Genomic DNA, 13,849 nt, shown 5'->3' with positions numbered 1-13,849 from the left:
ATTATGGGATGAAGATGCCATGTGAATAGTTTTGGTGCGAGAAAAAGAGTCGGTGATCAGATGAAACTTGTTGGTGAAAAAAATACTTCATGTCTCAATACTTTATATAGAGAAGGAGAGAAGCATAAAGTTTCGTGACATATAAATTATATATATAAATCTGCATAAGCAACATAAAAATCTCGTGACTTAAAGTTACATACAGACAAACATAAAGTCCACAAACAGACATATCACAACTGTAATCTCGTGAATTCTCTAGTGGCATTGTGTCTTCCCGTGACATGTTTAACCAAACATCTCGGGACTTCTCTCTGCAATCTTGTGACTTCTCTCTGCAATCTTGTGACTTCTCTTGACTCTCTGTATACAATCAGACAGAAGCATCAAACAAAAACATACAGAAAGAGATGCAATCGTAAATGGAAACAAGAAGTGGTCAAGAGAACTGATACATGAAACTGATACATGAAATCGCAAACAGACAGATACATAAACATCAAACAGAAACTGATACATGAAGCACATACAACAGAACATCAAACCGATACATGAAACAGAAACAAGAAATATGAAACATGAAACAAAAGCATCAAACCGAAACATCCCATTAAGAAACATTTAAACATGCGACAGAACCATCATATTATGGAGCATCCAGCATCTCTGTAAGAAGCTTACTCTTCAGTGCTTCTTCTTTTTCAGAAAGTGGTTCTTTTTTTGTAATGAGACTGTCAAGCAGTCTCATTTTGGAAACTCTCTCTGTCAAGACAAGGTCTTTCTCTTTAATTGAGCACAACTTGCCAAACTTCTCATCAGCCTCCTTATCTACTATTGGTTTCTTTGCAGAAGCTGCTTTCGCAGCCTTAACACCAGCAGGCCGTTTGGTAGGTAGATCATCGACATTGATAGTAGCTTGAGAGCTTTCTGTTTCTGCTCCATCCTCGCATTTTCTCTTCTTAGCGCTTCCACCAAGCTTACTACTAGCATGCTCACACCATTTCTGGTCATAGCGGAGCTCCTCCCAAGCATGGTGAAGGTTGAATTTAATCTTCTGATCATTGAAGAAAATTTCATGTGCGAGTTTCACAACATCACTCTCACTCTGACCACTTGTTTTCTGTCTTGTCGCAGCCGCATAGGAACCACAGAACTTGCAGACAAGATCGTTGATCTTCTGCCACCTTTGCTTGCATTGAAGAGCTCCTCGCTTATCTCCACTTTCCACCTTCGGACTAGCTGCATAGTAGGCTGCAATGCGGTTCCAGAATGTGCCTGCTTTCTGCTCATTGCTCACGACAGGATCCATACTGGTGTTTAACCAGGCGCTTATGAGCACAAGATCATCAGAAGGAGTCCATTTCTTTCTTTCTTTGCGCTGTGTAGATGACTCTTCACAGAAACTTGAAGTTTCTGTACATTGAGTGCTGAAGACAGGGACTTGTGATGAGCTCTCCCAAGGAAACGATTGAGGAATGACACTATCTTGTTGACTGGTCAGAAGGTCAACAAAATTCGTGTGATCCATACTGTAATACGGAAGAGCAGAGAGAAGGAAGAAAAAAGAATATGAAAAGAAAGAGCAGAAGCTTTTGTTGGAATATGAAAAGAAAGAGCAGAAGCTTTTGTTGGAATATGAAAAGATAGAACAAAAGATTTATAGATGAAAAGAGAAGATGCGGTTAGATACGGGAGAGTAATTGTCTTTACTCTTTCTCAAGAGAAGATTTGAGCTGAGAAGACATGTAACTACCATATTTATTACCTAACCACATCCTATTACAACACTAAAACAAGCATTCATCACAAAGCATTCATTAAACTAACCACTTGTGGCAAGCATTCATCACTCTACCTACTAACCACTAACCCAAGCATTCATCCTAACTCTAACAAGCATTCATCAGTCGCAAGCAAGAAATTAAAGTCGATTTTTGCACACATACCTCACCCACAGTTTGCACTGAACTTCAAAAAAGAACTCCTTCCGGTTGTGACTTCAGTCGGAGGACCTCATGTCCAGAGCTCAAACTCCCTGTCATAATTAACAAGACAATCAACTTAAGATCAAACAATATGATAGTCTAAACCAGTTTGCTAGCTAACAATTAAATTGAAAACACAAGAATGAAGTGAGAAAGTTAGTACATACACGGGAAGTCATGGGTTTGAACCATTCTTCACTCGGAGAAGACGAGAACCGACAGAGCAGATGCGGTGGGCTCCGAGAGAGTAGTCGATTGTGGTGGGTTTCGATCCATCTTCTAACGGAGACAAGTCAGAGGAGTCGCGGTTAGGAGACAAGACGGAGGAGTAAGAGGAGTCGCGGTGAGGAGACAAGACGGAGGAGTCAGAGGAGTCACGGTGAGGAGTCTTCGTGAGGAGACAAGACGGAGGAGTCAAAGGAGTCGCGGTGAGGAGACAAGACGGAGGAGTCGCGGTGAGGAACGAGAGAGGCGTCGATTGTGATGGATTTTAGACCCTTCTTCCGACGGAGAAAACAAGACAAGACGGAGGAGCCGCGCTGAGGACCGAGAGAGTCGTCGTCCGTGGTGGGTTTCGATCCTTCTAATCACGGTAAAGACGGAGGAGCCGTCGAGTGGACCGACAGAATCGTCGTTTCCATCGTCGGTTTCGATCAGTCTCTTCTCGCGGAGAAAACAAGAACAAAACAAGAACGAAAACAAGAAAGAAAGAAAGAAATAAAAGAAAAAGAAAAAAAAATACAAATAAATGAGCAGCTGACACGTGTTTTAAAAACCCTTGATATTTTCGGTCACCAAATCAACCCACTAAGGATCGATTATCTAGCATTTATTTGTTTTCCATTTAATTAAATCAACATTAATGCTTAAGGATCTTGTTAAGGACCACAAATATGAAGCGTCAAAGATGGTCTAACATTCCAGTATAAAAGCCCAAATGCAAGACAGCCAATACATCTTCGTTTGCTAGAGTTTTGACACGTAGTACGATTTTCCCCCTCTATAGATATGATGTGGCAGCATAAGCCGGAGAAAAGTCTCCTGTATTATTATAGATAGATACTAAGGGCATAGCCTCCGCGCTTGCGCGGAGATGGATACATTATTGATGCGTTGTGTAGTTTTGTATACGGTGATTTTGTCTTTTTAACTTTCTTTTTTGTGTTGTCTATAATAGTGATGAATGGAACATTGGAAGTCACATAGCTTGATTAGGTTGATCAAAGAATGACCGGCGAAGTCATATGTGTTGATATTTTCATATCTTATTTTTGTAATGATTTGATCGATCATTAGCGTTACTAGCGCTTTCATGTTCAAAAGCTGCTGAGGTTTATAGTATTGGTTAGTGTTTAACAATTTATTAGTAAGAAAGATGTTAGTATTTAAATTAAATAGTAAGAAAAATATAAAAAAAATTGAGTTTAACAATTTATACGAAAAAAAAAATTAATTATTTTTTTTATTCTACCCAAAATTAATTTTAAAAATATAGACTTGCAATAAACTGTTTCTACAAAAAAATTATAACTCTAGAAATTATATAGTTACAAAATTATTGATTTTTATTGTTTTTTCTGCATTTTGTTAAAAATAATTTGTGGTGGGCCAAAAAAGTCTGAAATAGGTCGGCCAAAAATTTGTACGTTGTTTACTCCATCATTCATTGGGGCTTCCAAATTTATCCAACACAACATTTCTCTCTTGTAAAAGACCACAAGGTTAAGACAAAAGAGAGACACAACTTGGTACAACGGACATTGAGATTGTAACGAATACCTCTAGGGCCAAGAGTGAGACCAACATCATCAGCAAACTTATCAATACGAGCTTGAAGAGAAGGTCTTGAGCTCTGATCGAAAGAGATCTCCTTTATACTTGCTCTAACACTGAAACCTCTACTTGCTTTCCTGTAGCTTACTCTTTGACCTTTCTGTTGGTTTCCACCACTCAGCTTTCCCTGCATACCCACAAGAAAATGAATGAATCAATGCCCATTACAACTAGATTCATCTTCTATCAAGTTTTTTCTCTTTCCCCATAGAAAGTAACCATTTTTTACCAATCAATGGGGTAAAGAGAAGCTGAATTGAGAAAGAAACAATTTTTACATAAACCCAAAAAACCACATAAACATAAAGAAGCTGAATAGAAAAGGGCAGTGATATAGAATGAAATAAAAATTCAAATCACAAGTAAAGTATGAGAACATAAATGGCTGATCTAAAAAAAAACCTTCACGTGTCGTGAGGAGCAGAGGACGGAGGTGGAAGAGAGCGCGTTTGTGGACGCCATTATTTAGACCGGAGCGAAGGTAAACGTTCTAGAGGTTTGTGAATAAGGAGGAAATGGTTTAGCGTAGAATGAAAGTGAGGAAGAAAGAGGTTAGAGTTTAGATAAAAAGATAATGATTTAATGTTTGGAGTAATTTAATTGTTTTATCATTTAATTTGTGCTCATTCAATCATTTTTATGTACTAATTTTGTCATATGTATTTAGGTACTATCTAAATCACTTGTCCAAGAAAATGACTATGAACACCAATGAATGTAAGTTTGTTGAAGCAATAGTGATGCTAAATGTTGAGGTGATTGAGGTAACCAAGGGATTCTAAAGCTTGAAGAAAACATTTAGCTTAGTATAAGATGGTTCAAAGAAAAAAAAAATACATTCTAAGTAAAACCATTTTAGTTTCATTCTTCAATATCATTCATATTATTTGAAAAATAAAAAACTGATTAAAAGTAAAAATTAGAGTTATCAACTATAAAATAATTTAATAATTTATTTATTAAATATCACTCATTACGAATCTCAGTTATTTGAAAAGAAAATAACAACTCTATAATAAGAAATTATATATCATCTATAATTATTAATATTTATAGATAAAATTAATTATTAAATTAATTTTAATTACCTAATATTACATATATAATTAGATTGCTAAAAAATATTGTGATTACCTTTCTTAGATATTTTGAGATATTTTTATTTTTGAAATATTTTTTCATTTAAAAATTAGAATAAATATGATTAGTTAGAACATGTGAAAAATAATAATATTTGATTAAAATACTTTTATTTTATTGATTTGACCCATGTGTAATAATTAACATGTACATTTTACTTTTTAGATAATATTATAGAAATAGTCGATAAGATAACAAAAATAAGAAAAAAAAACTGAAAATGGTAGTGTTCATAATCACAAAATTGTACCGTTTTAATGGCTAAAATAGTTTTGCACTACATAATCGGTTACACAGCGAGGGGGTGGAATGTGAGTTACAGTCTCTTAAGGACTGTACAACTTTAGGAGGATTTTTAACACAAACCCATAAGCAACGACAGTAATCAAGAAGGTCTTTCCTCCAATTTACAGCTCTCAATACATTTAAATATTACTCGCTGTTGCTGGAAGTTCAAGAAACTTGCTTCTAGATTGAGATCTTTACGCAGCAGCTGCTTCAATCTTATCCACAAGTTCTAGCCGCGTTTTCCTCTTCCAGCCTTTCATGGTGGCTACTAAAGTCACAAGTCCTACGACCTATCCTTTTGTATATTCCTGTATATTTATCATTGTTTACACATTTTCATCAAATCTTCTATCTATTAAAAGGAAAAGGAAGTTTTTTTTGCTTACCGGATGAGCCCTTGCCCAGTGGACATACTCCATTCCTGGTGGATAGTATGCCTGCAAAAAGTGAGTGATGATTTCCGTTTTAAATGTGTCTCACCAGCACATTAGTCTGCAGTTCCATATAAGTCAGTGTTTTGCTTACCTTGATAAATGTATCCACTATCTGTAACTTGGGTTTCACATTTGTTGAAGAAAGTGATGTACAATATAGCTATAACGCAGACGCATGTTTAAATGACATGTCATGAAATTTATCAATTGTTTGTTTTTTACTTTTATCTCATCAACAAAGAGTAAAGGTTTGTCCTATCATGACCACCTTTCTAGATGCGCTGTGTATTTAATATTTTCTATATCAGAATGTCTGTCAATGTTAACTGATACTTTCATTCTTTCGTGTCCATTCTTGATGTCGTGTAGAAGAAACTACACTGGATAACAAAGAAAACAAAGAGGAAAAGTACCTGAATATCTAAAGACATGAGAGCTCGTCCTTCATCGGTGCATATTTTTATTCTAGATAGACCTTCCACCAGCGTCTCCGCAAATATTTCAATTCCATATTCCAGCAGGAGGTTTTGAACCTATATACGAAAAAGAGTTAAGGGTTTGAGAAGAAAATGTAATCAACTCCTAGAATTAATGATGAGGCCAGAGAGACATTTACCTCCTGTGGAATGCCTCCGTGAGCAAGCCTTGTGTGTGTAGTGTTTGAATTCCCCAAGGATCAAATGAACATACCTGTTTGTTCAAATAGTTTAGTACATATAAGATGGCAGTGAAGCCATGAATGATCAGAATCTATTTTAAGAGCATCAATACCGTGTGCTGAATATCTAAATCTTAACTCAGATAATAAGTAGGCTCCAATGATAACTTTATACTACACGAGAACTCTAAAATAATACTTTTGTAAGACTATGAACATCAAATATAGTTGAGTATTTCACTATTTAATTAAAGTTGCAGGTACAAATTTGGAAGAGCAAATGGAGTAACAGAAGGAAGTAACAAACCCATTATGCTCCACTCCAAGCTCCTTGACTTCCCATTTAGAGTTAGCAATCCGGTCGACATACTCCAATGAGAACATATATCATACAAAACCAAGGCTTGACTTTAACATAGCGATTGAGTTAAAAAGTTATATAACAGTTTTTTTTTAAATCCAGAGGCCAGTAAGAATAAGAATAAAAGGCACAAAAGGGAGGATAGAGATTGAATCCATCTAATAACTTTTTTTTTGTCACAGACATCTAATAAATTTCTTAAGTAGATTGGCAATTTACCCATTAACATGCCGCAGGATCCTCGCAGTTGTCATGTGTAAGTGCTCTGTCAGATCAGGTACGGAACCAACCTGATGAATCAATCCACTTAATGCAACTCTTTCAAATATGACACTCATACCGTATATAAACAGTTCTTGACTAATATATACTTAAGAAATCTATAACAAAGGAATGCAATGAAACTACTTATGATCATCCTTCAGAATCCATCATTTTTAAAGAGGCAAAAGACTATTGGATGCTACAGAGATCTATCTATAAGCAGACTGTATGTAATTTTGTCAATAGCACAGCTACATAAGGCAATAGCTTATAAGGAATCAAAACTGAAAGCATCACATACCAGTTGACCAAAGAAGTCTTCAACCAAAGAGCCATTTCTTGACATAAGCATGGATTGAAGAAGAGCCTTTGATTTATGCAGTATTCGAGCCACAAGAGAAACAGTGTCCACTGCAGCACATCTTTCCTGTAAGCAATAACCTTTTTATAATCAGCTGCTCATCTCTTCTCTCGCTTCAGCTATGAAATACATGAAAAAATGAGTAGGAATAGTTATCTTCTGGTTTACTACTCGGCAGAAAACAACACTGATCCTAGGAATAGTTGACTTTTATATTACGTAAAAGATTTATTTGGTCATTACGATATACACAGAAACCCCACCATTCAATAATAGCTTACAAAGATCTGAAGATTCTCCACTGATCCCAAATCTTGTGTTCCTGTTCACTTTCTATGTTCGTAGAAAATCTCATAGAGCTATAAATCTGAATAAACAAAACGTTCAAAAATTAGATGTTAGCAGTAAACCAGATTTAATTGATTTCTTATTGGCTTTGGTTGTCATCTCTCCAACGATTCTATCAAAATCATCAGATAGCTTTCTCCTGAACACCCCAATTCGGTCTTCTCCTCCGTCAGTATCATCGTTCATATCAATGTACCTTCTTCGTACAGGAGCAGCATGGGGCGAATCGTAATCAGATCTTCTCTTCTTCTTGTTGGAATTTCCAGATTCAACTTTTATCGGCCTAGATTTCTCGAGTTGAGCACAGAGCTCGTTGACATTTCCTTCGATCCGTCCATGGAGACGGAGGCAGGTGAAGTTGAGACCAGGGACCAGTGTCGCAGTGTGCGTCTATGGCCCCATGAGAGAAGCGGATCGAGGACAGAGAGGGGATGATCAACAGCGGTGAGAGAAAGAGGGTTAATAAATATTAGTTAAGTTGACGACGATACAAATTCCGTTTATCGTAATGTTTAGATTATAAGTGGGATCCACATAATGCTGAGGTGGACAGCCTTAAAAGTGAGCAAAAAGTTATCTATTATAATATAGACTAGGTGGTAACCCGCGCTTTGCGCGGAATGAGATTATTAATTTGGTTATTTTTCAGAGAAGAAGACATTAGATTTGTTCAATCTGGATATCGATTCGGTTTCGGGTTGGATTTTTTTTTGGTTTTTAATTTCCTAAAATATAACTATCATTCTAAATCTATATTTATTTTGGTTTTTTCGGTTAAAATGCTTTAGGTTTTTGTTTGTTTGGTTATAAACTGAAACTATTATTATTTGTTTGATTTCGTGTTATATGAATTTTATACAATCCTAATGTCTGAATAAAATGAAGCCATCGTCGGCTATACCGACCCATCAAAAAAATTTGTAGCTGCTAAAGGATAATTCTCTACTTCAATGGCTCCTGTTTCTAAGGTATAAAATGTACTTATAATATTTCTTTAATAAAAATATAGAATATCCTAAGTTTTAATTGCTTAGAGTACATAGACAAATGAAGAATTTAAAACGTTCAAAACTGCAGAAAGATGATAATCAGTGAAAGTTCCAATGAATTTATTGTCTTTAGACAAAAGAAAAGAATAACTCGTATTTTTTTTTCTTAATCACAATGTACAGTTAGTTATTTATTGAACCATACACAATAACAGTTCAATATTTCAATTTATATGGTTTAAAATTTTAATTGATCTGAAATTTTAACAAATTAATATGAAAAGATGTGTTTGCTGTTCGTTTCCATGTGTTATTCGACATGACATTTTGGGCTTGATATAAAATAAGCAGGCTTATATTCAAAGTGACATTATCTGTTAGTAAACTTTATTAGTTGTTTGAGTAAAACAAATAGGTTTCATAACAAAATACAAAAACATCTGAAACACACATCGAGTTTGTTAGTATATATACAGAAATAAGGAATAAAACTTGGTATAATATTCTTACTTTGAGTTGAAGTACTATATCAGTATCAAATAGGGGTGTTCAATCCGGATATCGGTTCGGTTTAGGTTCGGTTTTTTTCGGTTTTCGGTATTTCGGTTAGTAAAATATAACTACCATTTTAAATCCATATTTACTTCGGTTCGGTTCGATTTATATACCGTCGGTTTTCGGTTTATTCGGTTTTATACCAAAAAACATAATTATTTAGTTTGAGATCATATAAAATGAATTTTAGAGTCATATTGTCAACACAGTCATTTATTAAAAATATATTACATGTTCAAATAAATGAACAAAAAGGTGAAAATTCTTCTACCATCAAATAAAATAATCAAATCTATAATTAAAATCAGAGTCTGAAATTTTGAAAATAAAAATATGAAACAAAACAGAAACATGAAAGAAAAGTTTTTCCACTCTTCCATATTTAGTGTTCATTAAAGTCATGCTTTTTCGATTGGACACGAAACTCTGTTTGTTTATAGATAAGAAAAAAGTTATGAAAATTTTCCATTAATTATTTTCTATCAAATTTATAATCTTCATATTAATTTAGTGAATACTAAAATAAAGCAAAAAGATAAAAAAAAAATTAAAAATAAGATGTCTGAATTACGATGTATTGTTATTTAATTATAGTTCAATTGTTTTACAAATTGTTCTTTATTACTATAACATTATGGTAATAGTTATTAACACAAATTTAACTTATATAACAAATAGATATTCATGTATTGTTATAAAATAGATACATATTTACATGTTTCTACTTTTAGTCGGTTTTGTTCGGTTTATTCGGTTTAATCGGTTATATACCAAACCATATCCAAATCCTACGGTTTTTATAAAATTATATCCATTCGGTTTATATGGTATATACCAAAACCAAACCATATTGTCTATTTCGGTTCGGTTCGGTTCGGTACGGTTCGGTTTTACCATATTGAACAGCCCTAGTATCAAATAAAATTTGGGAACCACCTTCTAAGTTTGTTACATAATTGAAGCAACTATTTAAGATAAATCAATATTAAAAAGACTAACCAAAATCTATGAATACCAAAGAATAGAAATTATTATTGCTTACCTTCTCCCCCACTCAATTAGCCATATACTTAGAACAAACAAACACAACATTTGCAGTTGTCGAACGCAAGTATTCATTTAACTTATGGGCTATACTTCCATGCGGAACACACTTGATATGAATGTACCTACTATTTAAAAAAATGATTTGTCAATACTAAAATATTCTATGGAAGCATTGAAAGTTAAAAGATGTAATTAGAAAATGTTCAAACTCGAGATTTATAAATGAGAACTCCATCGAATAAAGCATGGTACTGTAATTGTTGCCAGGTTAAACAATCTCAGTAGCTTGAAGTTGTCCTACTCCACCCAACGCCCCACATAAATCTACATAAGAAAATAATAAGGGTGTAAATCTGCTTAGATATACTTAAGACGATTAGTTAACAATCACACAAATTATCTAAAAAACAATACATGTGCATAAGGGATTAAACAATAGTTCACATACCAACATAGTACATAGGATGGTAAAGACCCCGTACAATAAAAATAAAAAGATATTCAAAACTTAAATATACGAAAACGAAAGCATTTCAGTTTATATAATTTAGTAAGAGATAGTTTAAGGGACACTCATGTTAGAGTCGATTAAAATCATCTCAATCGTTAGGCCACCAACAGCAAAATACTGATTTCACAAACGATGATCTTCACCCTAATTATCTCATCGACTTGAATGATTTCAAATCAGACACAACAGTTATGGCAGCCACTATTCTTGCAAAATAGTTTTTAAGGTTTCAGGGTTTAGAGAATGAATAGAACGAATGGGAGACGCGAGACTTATATAGGTTGAATATACCTAATTTGATATCAATAATATCTTCAAAAAATATAACATTAAGCGGCATATATATTTACCTTGACAGTCACTCATTAATATAAATATTTCCATAACATAAAACTTTGAACCATATACCAATTAATATCATAAATTTACCTTCACAATCATTCACCACAATAAATATTTTCAAAACATTCTTCTTATGTGTAAATACCAAATTTAATTGCTATTCAAAACCCACACTCTCGGTTTAATTCGGGCTGTGTAAACCCGCCAATTTTATCAGCTTAATTAACATGTTTTTATATGAACTTACATTATAAACCATAATACTATCAAGAAGTAAATGGATCCATTGTTCCTATTCACCTAAAATATATATATATATATTATATACATATTATGGTGAGAAACATGTTCCTCTTACGTGCATGGATATACAAAAACATAAACGATAAACAAAATGGCCAACATCAACCAAATCTGGTCTAGGATCATATGCAGTGACACTGTTTGATTCTTCTTTCTAGGCTATAGATAAAGAACATCTCTGCCTGCCAAAAGGTGTTTCTCCTTCTTTCAGTATTAGGTTGTTCTGTTCAGAAGAGATAGCGAATCTCTTTGTACCAGACGCAGAAGAGAGGAGTAACCGTGTCATTATTGCTTCAAGACTGGAAGTATATCAGATATAGACGTAAGAACTGCTAAAAATACAATGCAGGTCTTTGAAGGATCATTGGCTCTCGTAGATACTCTTAAAATTTTGTGAAACACGTTGTATATATAGCATTTATGTGTATAAATCAATTACTATGTAGTCCCTGCTCTGATGTTTTCCTCTACACAAGAGTTATTATTCAGCATCAAAATCAGGTTCTGGAGGCTTTTACAGATTCAACAACCTCTTTGAACTCTATGTGCTCCTTAGTCTAGAAGAAGACTTGTAAACACTGGAGTCATGTCGTCTTCTTCCTCAGCATCATCATACTCATCTTCATAACCCATCTCGTCTTCCTCTTCTTTAATTCATCTCAGCTCAGCGTTTTTCCTTCTTAAATGTTCCAAGCAGCTTCGATGAAGGAAGAAGCCCAAGTTCTCCATTGCTGAGAGTAAAGCCTAAAAGTCTGTTCAACCTGTCGGCTATGAAGTCTCCTAAACTGACTTGCTACAAACTTGAGCTCTTCAGCTTCAAGGGCAAAAGCCTCTACTTCAGCCAAAGCCTTGACTGTTCTTGTGGAAAAAGTAACTTTGAGCCTGCTTTGCGTCTCCAATTTGCTTCTCATGAACTTTATCACTATGGAAACTCACCAAAACCTTGAGAGATTGATACGCCATTAGAAAACTCGTACTCGTTTTTTTTAATATGCAAACTTGGAAAGTCTTTTTCTTTTAAAAACTGGTTTTAGGTGATGGTGCGCGTCATCTTTCGCGCGACACATATCATAAAAACAGAGAGAACGAACGAATCTGAAGTAGTTACGTATAAGCTTTTGTCTCTTCTTCTTCCTCCATGACTCTGCTTTTCACTTTCACTACCTTCTTTAGCTCACCATCTCCGTGATCCTCTGCGCCATCGTCGCATCCAATTCCCAACCGCCGAGTACTCATCACTGGAAACTACTGCCACGACGTCCTGATCCAAAATGGATCCATCGTAGCCGAAGCCCTCGGCGCGCCCTCTTTCATCTCCAACGTCATGGACTCCTCCTCCGTCTCATGCCATCTCGTCTCCAAAGTCAGAACCGACTTCAGATACGACGTAACCCACTCCCCGATCGTGTCTCCGGAGAGAAAGACCACATCTTTCGAGAGGGGATGATGAGTTCACGTAATGTCCTAACGAAGCAAACACGTTTTGAGAGTTTACGTAATGTCCTAAGTTGTAAAAATAAAAGGAAACAATTTTTTTGGAAGCTCTATGAAAGCGACACGTCAGCAAAATTTTCTTTAAGTTATTATGAGAACGCCACGTGGCAACGGTAGTGTGAATGCATTAAAGTCAATGCTTCTTTTTTAATATATAAGGGATTTAATGACAGGTTAAACAAGAAAGCTATGATTTATTCCTTTATCAAGCAACAGATGTTCTGTCTAGATTTAATTGTCTTCAGCGGCAGAGATATATCTCACTAACAACATCGAAATATACTTTCCTAGATACTGGGTTTTTTTCTCGAAGAATCATCTGACCATTTTATTATTTCACATCTAAAACGTTTGATATGAAGTAGAATTGTTTGCATAAACTTAAATCACTCATACAAACGTTTAACTTAAGCAGAATTTATCAGATGGTTTAAAACGAAAAACTCTTGCAAATCCCAAATGTATTTTAAAACAAAAAAAAAACTTTGATGCAAAAGCATTATTCAAATAGCAAATATCAGGTCCAGATACTTCATTAGCTTTGCCTATGCGAAACATATTTTCTTGACCACCTTGGAAGATGCTTCTGCGGGAGGGTGTGTTTTGGATAAGTAAAATAACAAACCGATTGCTGACGTAATAATGGGAGAACAACCAATATACTTACTTGTAAAGGTCAGTTTGCCCAGAATTAGTTTCCTTGTCGACATAGATTTCTGTTCCAGATGTGTCATTTTAAGAACAGACGGTCTGAAAAATAATGATTGTTGAGAGTTCCAAGAAGCATTAGAGTCGTATTCAGTTATCCGAAACAGAGAATAAGCCACAGAGTAGCTCCTATAATCTTAGGATTTATGCTTGTTGCTACAGCAACTCTTGGATCACCTCGGAAGCCGTCCAGGTGGTTGTGAAATGCCAGAGCTTGTGAATCAAACA

The 13,849-nt window shown here is 34.9% G+C and overlaps 1 protein-coding gene across 1 annotated transcript; it reads right to left on the bottom strand.

Annotated features, from left to right (window-relative positions):
- Positions 1-375: 375 nt before the first annotated feature.
- On the bottom strand, positions 376-1,982 carry LOC125591467 (glutathione S-transferase T3-like). The gene is made up of 2 exons (XM_048765747.1): positions 1,947-1,982; positions 376-1,493 (listed from the first exon to the last, which is right to left on the bottom strand). Exon 2 carries the CDS (start codon positions 1,307-1,309, stop codon positions 647-649), a length of 663 nt encoding a protein of 220 aa, XP_048621704.1. The 5' UTR covers positions 1,310-1,493; positions 1,947-1,982; the 3' UTR covers positions 376-646.
- Positions 1,983-13,849: the final 11,867 nt, after the last annotated feature.

This window comes from Brassica napus, chromosome C8 (genome assembly GCF_020379485.1).
Source record: "Brassica napus cultivar Da-Ae chromosome C8, Da-Ae, whole genome shotgun sequence".
Classification (NCBI taxonomy): domain Eukaryota; kingdom Viridiplantae; phylum Streptophyta; class Magnoliopsida; order Brassicales; family Brassicaceae; genus Brassica; species Brassica napus.
The sequence above is the reverse complement of the archived record's forward strand: the minus strand, read 5'-3'. Positions and strand labels throughout refer to the sequence as shown.

Excerpts from the sequence above, each read along its gene's own strand:
- LOC125591467 (XM_048765747.1), bottom strand. The coding sequence starts at position 1,309 with ATGGATCCTGTCGTGAGCAATGAGCAGAAAGCAGGCACATTCTGGAAC.